At 42.8% G+C, this 17,817-nt stretch overlaps 1 protein-coding gene across 7 annotated transcripts in view; it reads right to left on the reverse strand.

The window, feature by feature from the left end:
* Window positions 1–17,817, reverse strand: part of LOC134337713 (calmodulin-binding transcription activator 1-like) — a 1,241,580-nt gene that overhangs the window by 131,449 nt on the left and 1,092,314 nt on the right. For 5 of the 7 annotated variants that reach the window (XR_010016050.1, XM_063032914.1, XM_063032916.1 and 2 more), the window contains exons 7-8: window positions 5,140–5,280; window positions 1,286–3,180 (exon numbers count right to left, since the gene is read on the reverse strand). Coding sequence is in view for 6 of the 7 variants with exons in the window: in XM_063032914.1 (XP_062888984.1) it covers window positions 1,286–3,180; window positions 5,140–5,280 (2,036 nt within the window). In the remaining variant the exon portion in view is untranslated. The remainder of the gene's footprint in view (window positions 1–1,285; window positions 3,181–5,139; window positions 5,281–17,817) is intronic. The other 2 variants (XM_063032918.1, XM_063032917.1) reach the window with 1 other exon arrangement.

The raw sequence follows: 17,817 nt of genomic DNA on the forward strand, positions 1-17,817 counted from the left end.
GTGTATGCAGGCTAAGGCTTCGGAAATGGCATTCAATTCAGATAAACTCGAAGTATTGCCTTTTGGGAGATCAAACCAGGTTAGGACTTAAACAATGAATGGTAGGGCTCTGGAGAGTGTAATGGAACAGAGGGATCTTGGAATGCAAGTACATAATTTGTTTTTTAGTTACTATACTTTTAACTTTTAGTTACTTTGCTCTACATATGTGGAATAACCTTCCAAAGGATCTGAAATCTCCCCAACTTTAAGTTCTTTTAAATTGAAGCATAAAAATTTGTTTAACTGAGACTTTTAATTAGGATCTCCGGCTCTGTAACTTGTATTTATCTTATCTATTTTTTGTGTGATTTTATTCTCTTATATATTGTCTGAAACTTGATGTTTGATTTTTATATCTTGTTCTATGTAAAGCACTTTGAATTGCCTTCTGCTTGAAAAGTGCCATCCAAATAAACTTGCTTGCTTGCTGAAAGCTACGTCACAGGTGTTTGGGGTGCTGAAGAATGTGTTTAGCACACTGGTCTGCACCAGTCACAGCAATGAGTATAGGAATTGGGATGTTGCAGTTATATAAGATGCTGGTGAGGCCGTGCTGGGATCATCGTGTACAGTTTGGTCACTCGGCTGCAGGAAAGATGTTATTAAATCAAGAAGACTTTAGAAAGGACTAACCGGAATGTTGCTTGGTAACATGGAGTTTTGAGTTAAAGGGAAAGATTGTATAGACTAGCACTTTATTCCCTGGAGCATAGGCTATTGAGCAGTGACTTGATAGCAGTATATAAGATCATGAGGGGCATTGACAGGGGTGAAAGTGCAGTGTCTTGTTCCCAAGGAGGGTGTGTTAAAAACAAGGGGTCACAGGTTTAAAATCAGGGGTGAATGATTTAAAAGAGACATCAGAAACAGCTTGGGTGGTGTGTGTCTGGAACGAGTTGCCAGATACAGTGGTTGAGTTGGGCACATTAAAGGCTATCTACTGTAGATGAATATATGGATAGGGGAGGCTTAGGGGACTATGAGCCGAATATGGGCTGATGGGATGAGCTTGCTGAGCAACACAGTTGGCATAGATGAGATGGGTTAAAGGGGCAAAAGTTTTTTTTGACTGTTTTAATAAAGAATATTAATACCCTGAAGGAACTGATGGAGTGAATTAGAGGAGGCTGCTTTCTTTGGGAGAAAGAGGCCATAGTTTTCACAAACTAGGGGACGCCCCAAGTAGGAAGATGAGGAGATGATTTTAGTGCGAATGGAAGTCATTCCCAGCGGAGTCCCTTACCTCAGGATAAGACCACTCCGGAGAGTAATCCGTCACCATGAACAATCGGCCGCTCTGCTGCAGCGACCCCAGGGCTCCCTGAGCTGACACCACTTCGGACACGTGCATGTAGGTCATGGAGCTGCCCCCGCTCTCGCCGTTGCTCAGCTGGAGGCCTTGCTGCTGCGGCTGCTGCTGTTGTTGCTGCTGCGGCTGAGGGCTGCAGCAAGGGATGCAGATCTCAGCCTGGCTGAAGGTTGCCACCCTGGCTCTCTCGTCCTCTGACTGCTGCAGGCTGGTCCCAGCTCCCGCCTCGCTCGCCACCAGCTGCTGCCCGTACAGCGTGTTGGCGCTGCCCTCCACCGATATAAAGTCATTGATCAGATCTGAGAACTGATTGCTGAAGGAGATGTCAAAGTGGTCCAGGTTGAGCTCCATGTTTGCTGAGGCCCCCAGACTGTGATGGGCTACTGGGTACAGGCTCGACACCATGTTGCCCTGGAGGATGGGCAGCCCATTGCCCCCTCCGCCCTCAGCCTGGATGTAGTGCTCAGTGCTGCAGGCCGGGAGCTCGGCTGATTTCAGGAGGCCCTCGCCTCCCTCTGATGGAGCCGTTGTCTCCATGGGAACCTCTGTCTCTGCTGCGATGGGCTGAAAGTTGGCCTGGAACTGAAGCAGCTGTAGGGAAGGGGTGGCATCGACGCGGCCCTGCTGCACTGGACCATTGCAGCTGGATGCAGTCTGCGTGGGTGACTCTGTCTTGACATTGGCCAGCCCTAAGGTGCTGGCGAAAGGTGTTCCGCCACTGTCACTCAGACCATTGCTATGTGTGGTGGGCTCCAGGTGATGAGCTTTATTGGCCTCTTGCAGGAAGAAGCTGGGTGAGGGGTTCTGGTGGACATGGGGGCTCTGGACATTCTGGGTGTAACCAGAGGAAAAGTCTTTACTGGAGTCAATGGCGCTGAAATCCATCTGTTCCAGAGTAGTGCTGGGACTGAGGCCCCCAGAGGAGAGCAAGGCCGAGCCAGGTGTCAAGGAAATGGAGGCTGGAGTGGAGCTGGTTTGGAACCCTTCCTTGCCCATTTGTTGGTCAAACGAGTTATCCTCTGTCTTGATCTCCTTTACCAGGGGCCCACTGAAGGAATAGCTAGCCTCGCTGCCTGGTGGCTGTCGTTGGTTGCCATTGTTGCTGTCATTTTTCAGGGCTCCTCCACCATATGTCTGGCCTTGCTTAGGGTTGTTGAGGAAGCAGTCAGGGTCAAAGTTCATGTTGGCCTCTGGAATCTTCTCGCTGCTCTCCAGGGTGGAGGAGAGGACCAAGTCTTCTGCCACACTGGCTGACATCATGGACAATCCATCTGGGTTTCCAGCAGCTGCTGAGGAGGCGAATGCAAACTTGTGTCCATCTGAGTTGACAGCCAGGACCAGGCCTTGGGCTCCCGCATCTGAGGCGATGAGGTGCTGGCCGGGGCCCGCGCTGGGAGACATGGTGTACACTGCCTCGTTGGTGACCTCTGACATGAAAACGGTGGCATTCTGGCTTAGGCTGCACATGACCGAGGCCACGGCCATGCTGGAGACGCCAGTGATGGCGGGGCTGTCGGCCATGTCCGTTTCGCTGTTTAGACCACTGCTGATGGAGACTGGGGAGTTCTGGGTGGTGTCAGGCACCTCCACCTGGTTGGTGGAGGAGACTTCAGTGCTGTTCTGATGCAGCAGGACAGGTTTGGCCAGTTTACCATTCCGTTTCTCACGGCTTGAGACTTTGCCATGACCATGGTCATTCTTGCCCTCAGACACATCATTATTTTGGACCTCTGGGTGGCTGCTGTAGGCACCTGTTCGTGGTTCCACCTTTGGTGATATGATGCGGTGTTTGGCACTGTTGCACTTGTGGTGGACACTGCTCCCGGCACCTAGAGGAGGAAGTTAGGTTGGGGTGGTGGGGAGATGGTGGAAGTAAGAATAGGCAAATCCAATCAATTGGCAACTCAATGATATTTACTTCATCCTCTTCCCTCCCACAAGTTACACTGAGCCACATGGGTCAGCATGAAGGAGAGCTTTAATGTAGGAAGCTTTTGGAAGAGAATTCAAAAGCTCCAGGTGAACTTTCCCCAGAGATACATATACTTTAGCATCCAGGCAAGGAACTCTCTTCCCCCACCTTCCCAAACATCATTGGTCCAGTGTCATGCCGAATAACTCATCCCATCTGGAGACACATCAGAGCATCTCACCGAGTCAGGTTAACAGTGACTCAGTGAATCCCTCTTATGCACCTGAGGCAGAAGGCTATGATTCAAGTCCCACTTCAGGGATGGAGCTCAAATTTCAGGACAACACTTCTGTTTCCGGTACTGAGGGAGTATTACACTGTTGGAAGTGCCATCAGATATCAGACTAATCTGCTTATTCACTGAAATCCTCCATCACTGGCACTTAACTGCCTCAGAAGCTCTTCTGAACTCTGCATCAACACTCTTTCCCAGGTACTTGACTCCTACAGTTCTCCCATCCATAATGCCTTGCCATCTCAGTCTTGACCGGGGATCAAACCTAGCCTAGATGGAAGACCGCCATTGCTGCTCCCTTGAATCCTGAGATTCCCAAAGCCTATCGTTGCATCCCTACACCCTCTCATCTGACACCCTTCTCTTCACATAAAAGAGAAAATCTGCAGATGCTAGAAATCCAAATTTTGTGTGTGTTACTCTTCTCTTTCAGCTTATCCTTAAAACCTACCTTTCTGACCAGACCTTTGGTCACCTATCTGATTATCTCTTTATGTGGATCCGTGTCATTTTGTTTTGTTAGATAAAGCTTCTGTTAGCCAGCTTGGAATCTTTTGAAAAGTATTGCATAAATTAAAGTCGTTATAATGCAGTTAAAATACAAATCAACTCTCATTAGTTCTGGTTGTAACTAAAACCAGAACTTGCCTTGTATCTGTACAATTACATGCCCTGTATGCTTAATAAATCTATGACACCTGAAATCAATGTTATAGAATAGCATTGATTTAAGAACAAAGGTCCATTCCCCTCCCATCATTCACCGCAGTTTGCCCGCCAACTGATCAAGATTCTCATTATTACCCAGTCAGCCTCGTTTCCCTCATCCTGAAAGGAGCACTGCACAATGCAATGCATTGTTCCACGCGCTCACCAGCACCGCACTCACAGATTTGCCACTTTTTAGAAGAGATGCAAAAGTGAGGTCCATTCTGCTTTCTCGCGTGGATACAAAATATACCAAGGCAGCATTCTTAAACAGAGTGGAGGAGCTTTCTTCAGTATCCCAGCTACATTAACTTTTACATTTGATGACAATGATCACATTGCAGGGAATGTGCTGTGTGTAAAATTCCATTCGCATTTCCCACACTACAATAGTGACTACTCTTCAAAAAGCTCTTCACTGGCTCTAAAGAGCTTTAAAACATCCTGAGGTTGAGAGCGGTATTGTGTGACCTGCAGTGCATAGTACATGGCATGTGATTTGTGTGTGTCTGTGCATGTTATCCCCTGGTTCTTGCACTTTCAAAACCACAAACGCCTTCTTTATTTCCCTGTAAGTGGAAAACAAAAGAAATGACATGGCAATCTGTGGGCATCTCCCCTCAATAGAGGATCAGCAAGGAGAGGAGTGGGCTTTTCTGGGAGAGTCACCATGGTTGAATAATCCAGTGACACTCATTGTCCCAGTGAGACGGGCGGAAGCTAAGGGAATGAACAGATTCGGGAGAGTGATGGTGAGGTTGTGGAGGATGAGGGGCAGTATTAATGGGACAAAAATCCCCAGATTTAATTTTTAAAGCTTCATATGCCAAAAGGTTCATGTTAATTAGAAGGGTTACTCCCAGTTAGTCCTACCCAGATTGCCGGTGCACAGGCAGTTGTGAGTGCGAGGCTGAGGCTTGGTCTGGTGGCTGTCCAGGATCTGCTGAACAAGCTGCTCCACTGAGAAACCGGCGCTGGTGTTCCCATTACTGCAGGTCCATTTGATGCCGTGAACTGTTGGAAAAAGGCAGACACCGTGAGAAACTGGCTCGCACTGGTGGGCGGGGGAGGGAGGAATGGGGATGAATGATGCATTGGGACCAAAGGGATATGGCTCAGATCGTGGTCTGGCCCAAATAAAACTACCTGCAAAAATCTCAATTAAGAAGCGGAAGATAAACCAACAGGAGACAGTAGCCATGTTGATTAACCACTTCACAGAAGGATAGCCGTTTTTAAAGAAAGTCATGGTCACAAGGCCAGCTAGAGGCTGAGGTGATCAAGTGGAACCTTAGTTTTTGTTTAACTATCAGTAGCCTGTCACCTAGCTATTGGTGAATGAGTTGGATGTAGAATGTTAACTGTATGTTCTAGAGTTTAAACCCCCTCTCCTCCGGGGTTGGTAGAGAACAATCTGGGAGCATCAGAGATAATTTTCCTTTGTCGCTCTCCTCGACTTTCACCACTTGGAGAGCATGGCACAGAGTAGCTTTTCTGACTAAAAAAAATACAGTTGTAAACTTGTTAATCAGCAGACAATTGAACGAACAGCACGTTGTTTATAAGTCACACAGATTCTCTTTCACCCTTCACGCTCCACTCACTGACTTTCACAATCTTCTGTTGGACAGGGTTTATTTCAAAAATTCTCATCCTTCACTCAGTCCCTCTGTAGCATCTTTCCTTAATTCTTTACAACTTCCTCCTGCCTTTCAACCCCACAAAATCCTTTCTCTACACAATCTCGTCATCTTGCGTATCCAATTTTTACCTATCCACCACTGTCAGCAGTGCCTTCAGATACTTTGGCCCCAAAGTAATGTATTCCATCCCCTAACTCTTTGCATCTCTAGCTCTTCCCTTCTGTCAAACTCTCATTAAAGTCTAATTTTTGACTAAGTTAACTTGGAGTCAAATTTTATTTGATAATACTCCTGTGAAGTCTCATAAAATATTTTAATATTTAAAGGTAATTAGTAAAACAAGTTGTTGAGGATGTAAATAAACTCCCTTAATTACAAGCCCTTCTGCCCTGTCCTTTCTTGAGTAAGATATCCAAAACTGCACAGGAAATTTGAACTGTGATCTCTCAGTGACTTCTCAAGGTTTAGCTTTTCCGGCTCACTGCTGTACAAAATCTAGAATCCCACTTATTTACTCTTGTGTATAAACAAAAGACTAAATAATACTATATTCCACATCATAACTGAAGACTTTTACGATCAGGAAGACTGCGTCCTGGAAAGTGAAGTGTTTTTCAATTTGAGGCCATGAAGACCATTAAGTAAGATCTCATTTTATTTTGAGGTCAATTAAGAGTCTGTTGCTATTTAATCAATGCTGGGTCAATTTGAGCAGATGTCATAGGAGACCCCAGATGTCCTGGTTCCTGTATTCTGCATTTCCCAAGTGTTTCTTTATGCGTATGTTGAAGCTTTACAAGCAAGTTCAGTGGAATGCAAGAGTTTAGACGGATTGTTTGGAATGTGGTCAATCAGATTCCACTTGAGAGAAAAGTATATTAAATTAAACCAGTATTCCAGAAAGAACAGAGAGATGGGGGTCGGGGGGGGGGGTGGGGGGGGGAGAGAGAGAGCTTTAGAAAGGGTTTAGGGAAAAACTTCATTACTCAGAATGAGTCACATTGGCATCAATGAGGAAGACTGGTGGAGGCCTGGTACTATTGAAGTTATAAATGTGACAGGAATATGCACTACAAACTGAGAATATATTTTGCTTGGACGAAAGCTTTAAGTGCCCTTGCGAAAATTTCCAGTTTTGTCTTCTTGGAAGCCTTATCCATGGTGGTTCAGCTGCTACAGAGGTCTGGTGTAAATCCACTATGGTACTGATCGTACATTGTCCACTGCCAGGGTTCTCACTCAGTTCTTTCCTTTTTTTGTGAAGATTCCTTCTCTTTCTCTCCTTACCCCTTATCCCCCATCCTGGAGACCACACAGAGCCCACTTTGCTGGGCTGTGTTTGAAGATCAAAGGTAGTAAGAGCAATAGAAGAAGACCTTAGGCAAGAGGGAGAATATGTTTTGCTGTGTGTGTTGTAGATCACAGGAAAGATTTATCTTGAGTGCATATTTCCTCTTATTGCCTAGGGAAAGCTCTGGGCCATTCTCTCGCCATATTGTAAAATCCTTTAAGGAATGTTTCTGACCATGCAGAGCCTTTTTGGGGGGGAGAGGGGGGAATGAAAGAGGACGGGATTGCAACCATCTCTAAGTGCAGAGACCTTACAATTCCAGACCATTAAATGTTAAGGAAAAGCATGAATTTATATTTGTGTTTTTCACAACCTCAGGAAACTCTGCAGAGCACTTTGAAGCCGTCAAAGTATTTTGAAGTGTAGTCACCACAAGAAAACCAAGACATTGACTGAAACATAGAAAAAACATTGAGGCACAGAAAATTAGAACAGGACTAGGCCATTAAGCCTTTCAACCATTCAGTATAATCATAAGTGATCTTCTATCTTAATACCATATCCTTGCACTCTCCCTGCACCCTTTGATGTATTTTGCATATAGAAACGCACCCATCTTTCTCTTAAATATTTTAGTAAGTTGGCCTCAACACCCTTTCGTGCAGCAGTTCAGTAAACAATAGGGGCCTATAATTCATAATTTATGCCCTCTTCTTATTCATCTTCCCAAGCACATCACCTTGAACTTATGAGGATGAAAATGCAGCTGCCATTGCTTTGCCTCAATCGAAAAAAAACTGCTTTGGAGTCTCTTCGCGTCTTCCTCTCAAGTTATAATCCCACCCAGTTCAGTGCTGTCAGAAAACTTGGAAAATTAATTGGTTCCTTCATCCAAATTGTCAAACAATTTGTGATCCATGTCAATACATTACTCATTAATGAGCATTAAAATATATTAATTTTGCACATTAATCTTTTCTGTGAAATTTTTATCAGAAGCTTTCTGAAAATCCAAATGCTTCTCATGTACTGATTCTCCCTTATCTATTCCACCAGTCATATCCTCAAAAAAAAACTCTAGCATGTTTGTCAAATTTGATTTCTCTTTCAGAAATCCATATTGACTTTGTATGATCTCTTTGATATTTTTTCTAAATGTCTCTAATCTCAAATTTATAATTGCCTCTAGCATTTTCCCCATTATTCATGTCAGGCTAATTAGTCTGTACTTTTGTGGTTTCTCTTTCTCCCCTCTTTTTAAATGATGGGGCTGCATTTGCTAATCTCTCATCTACAGGGCTATTCCAAAATGTACTGAATTCTAAAAAGTTCTAACTGAGGCATGCACTGTTTCTGTTGTTACTTCCATTTATCAGCTTACAGTGATATTAAATTAACAAGGAAATAGTCCTGACTAACTTCCTTAAATTTCCAGCTTTCATTAGACTTTAGTTCCTTAACAATTTTGGTAAATTACTTGTGTCCTCTTCTGAGAGGGTAGAACCAAAATATTTACTTCATTGCTCTGGTATTCCATGTTCTTCAGTATGAATTCCCATTTCTAACCTAGAGGCCCATATTTGTCTTCACTCATATTTTTCTTTTACGTATTTGTAGACACGTTTACAGTATGTATTCATATTTACTCTTGTACTCTAACGTTGCTCTTTTTATCAATTGCTTTTTCCTTTTACCACCCAACACTTACGTTTGCAATGTATTTATTTATTTAGCAACATAACGCGATGTAGGCCCTTCTGGCCCTTCGAGCCACGCAATGACCAATACACCTTTGGACTGTGGGAGGAGACCAGAGCACCCGAAGAAAACCCATGCATTCCACAGAGAGGATGTAAAGAGACTCTTTACAGACGGCGCTAGAACTGAACTCCAAACTCCGACGCCTTGAGCTATACGTCATGCTGACTGCTCACTCTCTTTGGATCACTGACCTTGATATTTTCCCACAAGCAGCAAGAACATGGTTCAACAATAGAGAAACTAGTTAGACTACTTTACAGTACTGCTTTAGTTACCACACCACAGAAAACGTGTGATGGCATTAACACCAGAGAAGGCACAATGGAGACTAATGAAACTGCTGGTACAGCTGAATAATTATGGTTATGACGATATACTCAATTACTTAATCATTGGACATGGACATGACTGAAACTGACGGCATTTGTTAGCTATCTCAAGTCGCTGCTAAACTGAGGCAATTAAGAGTCAACTGTACTGATGGACCCAAACCAGGCAAGGATGGCAGATTTCCACCCCTTGAAGACAACCAGATAGTTTTTTAGGGACCCAACAATTTCATAGCAACCAACAGGAATTCTGCAGATGCTGGAAATTCAAGCAACACACATCAAAGTTGCTGGTGAACGCAGCAGGCCAGGCAGCATCTCTAGGAAGAGGTACAGTCGACGTTTCAGGCAGAGACCCTGAAGAAGGGTCTCGGCCTGAGACGTCAACTGTACCTCTTCCTAAAGATGCTGCCTGGCCTGCCAATTTCATTGCAACCACTGCTTTTCATTCCAACCCTACCAAATAAACTCCTTCAGTATTCCTGTTTCTTGTTGGAGTATGAACACAGGTAAATTGATGTAAGTTTAACTTAATCACCAGATCACTGAACTGGGAGTGCTTCCTTAGAAGAAGATTGAGGTAAATTGGTGAACAGTTTTATTGTTGCCACATGTACCAGGATACAGTGAAAAACCTTGCACCCCATCCATTCAGATCAACTCATTATAACAGTACATTGGGGTAAGTACAAGTTAAAACAGTAACAAAGTGCAGAACAAAGTGTTACAGTAAGAGAAAGTGCATTGCAGGTGGACAACAAGGTGCAAGGTCACAATGATGTAAATTATGATGTCAAGCGTTTATCTTATCATAGATACGACGGGAACCATTCAATAGTCTTATAACAGCAGGAAAGAAGCTGTGCTTGAGCCCTTGGGATACATGCTTTTAGACTTTTGTAAATTCTGCCCGGTGGAAGAGGGAGAAAATGGCCAGGGCGGATGGGATTTTTGATAATGCTGGTTGCTTTACTGAGGCAGCAAGGAGTTTAGACAAAGTGCATGAAGTGGAGGCTTGTTTCTGTGATGTACTGAGTTGTGTTCACATCTCTCTGCAATTTCTTATGGTCACAGTTACCATACCAAGTCATGATGCATCTGGATGGGATTCTTTCTATGGTGCATTGATGAAAATTAGCGAGGGTCAAAGGGGACGTGCCAAGCTTCTTCAGCTTCCTAACAAAGTAGAGGCACTGGGGAGCTTTCTTGGCTGTATGCCAATGTGGTCGAACTAGTACAGGTTATTGGTTATGTTCACACCTAGGTGACTGAAACTTTCAAGCCCCTTGACCTCAGCACTATTGCTGTAAACAGGATCACGTGCATCCCCCTGTCCTTCCTGAAGTCAATGATCAGCTCTTTTGTTTTGCTGACATCGAGGGAAAGGTTGTTGTAAGGATACCATACCATCTGCTTCCTGTACTTTGACTCGTCGTTATTTAAGATCTGGCCCACATGAACGTCGATGGAACTGATGGCATTTATTAACTATCTCAAGTTACAATCTGCAATCTGTTAGATGGAGTTGGTGCAGAATCTGGCCACATAGTCATGAGTAGAGTAGGGGGCTGAGGACACAGCATTGTGGGGCACCAGCATTAAGAATATTCTTGGTAGAGGTATTGCTGCCTATCCTTACTCATTGAGGTTTGTTGGTCAGGAAGTCAAGGATCCAGTTGCAAAGGGAATTGTTGAGTCCCAAGTTGAGGAATTTGGTATTATGGTATTGAATGTGAGCTGTAATCAATAAACAATGGTCTCACATGGTTGTCTTTACTGTCCAGATGCTCGAAAGATGAGTGAAGAGCCAAAGAGATGGCGTTGACTATAGACCTATTTTGGTGGTAGGCGAATTGCAGTGGGGCAAGGTTGTCTGGGAAGCTGGAACTAATGCACGTTATTACCAGCCTCTCTAAGCACTGGGCAGGGCAGTATTTGCCAAGGCAGTTACCTGGTTTTCCTTCAGCACCGGAATGACAGCGATCTCCTTAAAGCAGGAAGCAACCTCAGCAGGGAGAGGTTAAAAATGTCTGCAAATACCCCCATCAGCTGATCTGCACAGCATCAAAGGACATGACCAGGCACACCATCTGGGCTAGTTGCTTTTTCTGGGTTCACTCTCTGGAAGACTGATTTTATGTCCGAAATGGTGCAGGTGGTGACATTCCAATCCACTTCTGTTCAAAACATGCATAGAATTAATTAAGCTCATCAAGAAGGTACGTGTTGTTGTTGGTAATGCTGCCTCTTTCCATTTTGTAGCTTGTTACAGCATATATGCCCTGCCACAACTGGTCTGGGACTTGATTTTGGATGGATATTGTCTCTTGGCATTCCTGATATCATTACAGAAGTCGTATCTTGATTTCTTGTGAAGATCATGTCACCAGATTTGAACCCTGTGGTTTTAGACTTCAGCAGGGAATGGATCTCCCAGTTCATTAATGGTTTCTGGTTTGGGAACACCTGGACTGACCTCTTTGGACCACAGTGATGGTGCTGACATATTCATATATGCTGAGCACTGAGTCTTTGAGCATGGACCAGTCTACTGACTCTGACAGTCGCTCTGACTATCATGAAGTGCTTAGAGAGGCTGCATTAATTCTAGCCTCCCAGACAACCTTGGCCTACTGCAATTCATCTCCTGCCAAAATAGGTCTATGGTTAATGTCATCTCTTTGGCTCTACACTCAGCTTTGGTCTGTTTCCTCAGACCGGCATTGCATGACTTTAAGTACTGGATCCTCATATTTCAGCTTCTGAGGGGACATTTAACTGAGGTATTAAAAATTCTAAGTGATCTGGTTGGTATGAAAAGGAAGGAACCATTTCTTTTTGCAGAATAGTCAGCAGCTAGGGGGACATAGGTTTAATTTAATAGAGGATTTTTAAGATTTGTTCTGGAGTGTTCTGAAAGCTAGGAATCAGGGAATTTGAACTGGGAATAAACTAAGTTGCACCACTTTGCCAAAAGGGATCTGACAGACCGAATGGTCTCCTTTCCTAATGTAAATTTCTATGACCCCAATAAACTGGATACTTGTCCAAGGAATAACTGAATGTGGAGGGAGTTTAACTGTTTATCTGATCTGTATACTATCTGCTTGGCAATTTTTGATGGGACAATGCTGACAAAGCTTTATATCTAACCCATGCTGTACCTACTTTGACAGCATTTAATGAGACAGATAGGGGAAGATTTATTCAACATCTAACTGGAGTTGTATCTATCCCAGGAGCAGCTGATGTGACAGAGTAAAGAGAGATTTAGATCATAAGACCATAAAAATATAGGCGCAGAATTAGACCATTTGGCCCATCAAGTCTGCCTTGCCATTTCATCATGGCTGATCCAATTTTCCTCTCAGCCCCAATCTCCTGCCTTCTCCCTGGATCCTTTCATGCCTTGACCAATCAAAAATTTAGCAACCTCTGCCTTAAATATATATGAAGACTTGCCCTCCACAGCTGCTTTTGGCAAAGAATTCCACAGATTCACCACTCTCTGGCTAAAGAAATTCCTCCTCACCTCCGTTCTATAAGGACGTTCCTCTATTCTGAGGCTGTGTTCTCTAGCCTTAGACTTTCCTATCATAGGAAACATTCTCTCCACATCCACTCTATCAAGGCCTTTCGTGATTCAATAGGTTTCAATGAGATCACCCCTCAATATTCTGATTTCCAGTGAATACAGACCCAGAGCCATCAAACGCTCTTTATATGACAAGCCATTCAATTCTGGAATAATTTTTGTGAACCTCCTTTGAACCCTCTCAAGTTTCAGCACATCCTTTCTAAGATAAGGGGCCCGAACCTGCTCACAATACTCCAAGTGAGGCCTCACCAGTGCTTTATAAAGTTTCAGCATTATATCCTTGCTTTTATATTCCAGTCTTCTTAAAATTAATGTTAACATTGCATTTGCCTTCCTTACCACAGACTCAACCTGCAAATTAACCTTCAGGGAATCCTGCACAAGGACTCCAAGACCTTTTGTGCCTCAGTTTTTTTTTTGTATATTTTTCTCCATATAGAAAATAGTCAACCCTTTCATTTTTTTCTACCAAACTGCATGACCATACACTTCCTGACACTGTATTCCATCTGCTATTTCTTTGTCCATTCTCCTAATCTGCCTAAGTCCTTCTGTAGCCTCTCTACTTCCTCAAAACTACCTGCCCCTCCACCTATCTTCATATTGTCTGCAAACTTTGCAATAAAGCCATCAATTCCATCATCCAAATCATTGACATATAATGTAAAAAGAATCAATCCAACACAAACCCCTGTGGAACACCAGAAGTCACTGGCAGCCAGTCAGAAAAGGCTCCCTTCATTCCCACTCTTTGTGTCCTGCCAATCAGCCACTGCTTTACATATGCTAGAATCTTTCCTGTAATAACAGGGGCGGCTTCATGTGTGCCATGTTGTCAAAGGCCTACTGAAAGTCCAAGTACACAGCATCAACTGATCCTCCTTTGTCTACCCTACTTGTTATTTCTTCAAAGAATTCCAACAGATCCGCCAGGCAAGATTTTCCCTTGAGGAAACCATACCGACTATGGCCTATTTTATCATGTGGCTCCAAGTACCCTGAGACCTCATCCTTAATAATCGATTCCAATAGCTTTCCAACCACTGAGGTCAGACTAACTGGTCTATAGTTTCCTTTCTTCTGCCTCTTTCCCTTCTTGAAGAGTGGAGTGACGTTTGCAATTTTCCAGTCTTCCAGAACCATTCCAGAATCTAGTAATTCTTGAAAGATCATTACTAATGCCTCCGCAATCTCTTCAGCTATCTCTTTCAGAACTCTGGGGTGCACACCATCTGGTACAGGTGACTTATCTACCTTCAGACATTTCAGTTTCCCAAGAACTTTCTGTCTGGTTGTGGTAACTTCATATACTTCATGCCCCCTGATACCTAGAACTTCCACCATACTCATAGCATTTTCCATAGTGAAGATTGATGCAAAATACTTATTCAGTTCATCCGCCATTTCCCTGTCCTCCACTATTACCTCTCCAACATTGTTTTCCAGTGGTCCAATATCCACTCTTGCCTTTCTTTTACATTTTATGTATCTGAACAAACTTTTGGCATCCCCTTTAATATCACTGGCTAGCTTACTTTCGTATTCCATCTTTGCCTTTTTAATGACTTTTTAAATTGCCTTCTGTTATTTTTTAAAAGCTTCCCAATCCTCTAACTTCCCACTAATTTTTGCTTTATTATACTCTTTGGTCTTTATGTTGGCTTTGACTTCTCTTGTTAGCCACAGTTGTGTCATGTTTCCTTTAGAATACTTCTTCCTCTTTGGGATGTATATATCCTGCGCCTTCCAAATTGCTTCCAAAAATTCCAGCCATTGCTGCTCTGCCATCATCCCTGTCGGTGTTCTTTTCCAATCAATTCTGGCCACTCCTCTCTCATGCCTCTGTAATTTCCTTTACTCTCTTTAATATATACCTTTAATCTCTATCTAACCATTTTTGCCCTGGATGTGCTTATAGAGAATTTTCCCCTATATCTAATCAGTGTTCCCCTGGAAATATTAGATAGTGTAGAGAAAGCTTTACTCTCTAATCTTACTGAATTAGTAATGTTTGATGGGTTGCTCTGGAAGGACTTTGAATCAGTTTTAACCTTAGCTGCCTTTACCCTGAGTATTATGTATCATTTCAAAATTGCAAATATAAAATTGTTTCTTTTGTTCTTATCCTTCAAATAAAAGTACACAAATTTGTTCATAAATGAATTGCTCTGCTGTATTCATTCCTCAAGCCCTTGCAATAAGCAATTTATCATGGGATTTTTGGTATTACAGTGGGGTTGCTGCAGCAGCAAGAAATATACACCAGATGGCAGTGTTGCTCTAGTAAATCTACTCCAGTCAGCCAGATTGACAGTCAGACCACACCAGAAATGAAGACAGATACACCTGGAGAAAATGTAGCTAAGAATACCCTGGGAAAGAAAAATCAACAGAAATTCCACTCCTGAAGTTTGTTGATGGTGTTAAAATCAATTCCTTTATGTCCTCAATGTAAACCATTCTGATGAACAAAAAGCAATGTTCTGCTGCACTGACAGAATAAAACAGATGCTGCTTGGATCTCACAATCACCTAGTGAACAGGTTGTGATTGAATAGCTCTCAATCGCCACATTTAAAAATATTGATGCCTGGCAGGGGGAATTCCATATGAGGTGGACTGCAGGTTTTCTTACATGGATACTGCTCTGTTTCCCGAGGATCACTTCAACGCAGACAGTTTTAGCGTGGTTTAGCCGTAGATTGGGCTCAGGGAACTTTCATATACATATATTAGGCATATAACCAGTGCTTGGAAGATCTCTGATTTTTTTCCTGGGTGGTGTGGTCACTACAATCATAAGGACATGGCTTTGAGACTGTATAATTCCTTCTGCTCACGCTGAAGTCAAAAGGAATTATACAGTCTCTAAAATAAAATTATTCTGCTGCATCACCTGTTTCAGTCACATGAATGCTTGCTGGGATAACATGGAAAGAGTTTCATTATATATCTAAATTATGTCCTCCTACCTGTGACTGTTGACAGAATGCTATAGAAAGAGATATGTTAAACAGTGTTGAGAGGTCTTAATTCTCTATTTAAGCAATGTGTATCCACCCTGAGAGTGTTTCATGGGACGCCCTGAATGTGGACAAAACCTCAACTAAAATCTGCTTGTACTCAGCACTATTCCTGACGGTTGTTAGCATATCTGATGAGTTTACCTTTGGTATAAGAACATAAGAAATAGGAGCAGGAATAAGCCTTCTAGCCCATTGAATTTGTTCGGTCATTCATTAAGATCATGGCTGATCTAGCCGTGGACTCAACTCCATGTGGATCTTTCTTTTGAATATAGCTATCAAGCCTAGCAATAAGACTATTCCAATTTAAAATTTCAGTACCGATACTCAGTTCAAGGATAGGCCTGTGTCTTAAGAGCAGCTGATGAACACCTCAGTTACCTTCCTTAAACTAACAAGCCTTTCTTCCACATAATCAGAGATATACCATAGCCTCGAGGTGCTGTCGTTAAATGAAATTCCCATTGGGTATGAGCTCAAACTTGAGTTTAGTCTGGTTGCTGGTGATCTGATCATTAAGATGGGCCAACCTGGTGTATTTTTGCCTCTTTCGCACTCCTATGATATTTAAAAACATCTGATGTTGCATGCACAACTGCGGCTCGAGAGGCTGTAAACTCCAAGCAAGCAATAAAGATAATTCAAAACAGAATAGTCAACTTTTAGGAGTCACTTTTTGTGAGAATATTACACTTATTAAACAGTAAAAGTCACTTTTGCACAAAAATTCTTTAAGACATGTTTGCAAACAATTCCTCTAAGTAACTGTAACAATTTTTCAGTCATAATTTCTTTAGATTTTACTGAAACATCCATCACTTGGCCTCCAACACAGATGGCATATTCACCTTGTTGGTCAATGAGTGACACACTCTCAACTTTGAATACCAAGATTTTGGTTTCATACCTGACTCCAGAAAATGAAGCTCAAAGATCTGGACTGAGGTCCCAGTGTAATGCAAAGAGATATTAACATAAAGCTCTTTTTGACTCTCAGATGATTGTAAAAGACTCACAAAATACATCGAAAGAAGCACAGAAACATTTGCCACTGTACCTTGGCTTATACTTATTCCTCAATCAAGAGTATAAAAATGGATGATATGGGCATTTATCTCATTGTGTGCAATGTTGGTGTGTGCAAATTGGTTGCTGTGTTTGGTACATTATAAGAGGAATGACGCTTCCAAAGTACTTGCTTTGAGATGGTCTCATATTTTGAAAGATGCTACATAAAATAAAGACTGCTTTTCTTTTATTCTTTGCCTGGAATATAGAAAAATGTGTATTGACTGAGGTTTTGAGTAATATGATGGGAATTGATATGCTGGAAATGAAAGAAACAAGCGGAGGAGTGCAGAACAAGAGATGTATCTTAATCAAAGCTAAGCTGCTCTTTCTAAGTGCATGGGGAACTCTCAGAGAAAACAACAGATACAAGCTCAATCAATAATTCTAAAGCAGATATGAACATTTCTGGATAAGGGACATATTGGTGCTGGCTGGCTAGCTGATATTCAGATGCAGATCAGCACTGGTATCAGGTGGGACAGGTTCACGGAGCTGTTAGGAAGAGCTCTGTTCATCCGTGCCTAAATCTAACTGCCACCAAGAGGACCACAACCTTGGTGTGGTTTGGAGGCTTGCATGCGTCAATGGCCCGAAGAACTATGCTGGTTGGAATCAGTGCTTTACGCTTTGGCTCTTGGTAGGGTCACCCATGCCAAACAGGCTGATTAGAGGCCAGACTAAGAGTGGTCCACTGATCCTCTAGGTTTGGGGGTTCAGGTGAGGGCTAACAACCCTGCCTGGTCAAACACAACTGTTACAGAAACAGGAATGAAGAATCCTTCTACATCTGAGTCTGATGGTATTCCTCTTGAATGACTGGCAGTAAACCAAG

This window comes from Mobula hypostoma, chromosome 25 (assembly GCF_963921235.1).
Source record: "Mobula hypostoma chromosome 25, sMobHyp1.1, whole genome shotgun sequence".
Taxonomy (NCBI): Eukaryota; Metazoa; Chordata; class Chondrichthyes; order Myliobatiformes; family Myliobatidae; genus Mobula; species Mobula hypostoma.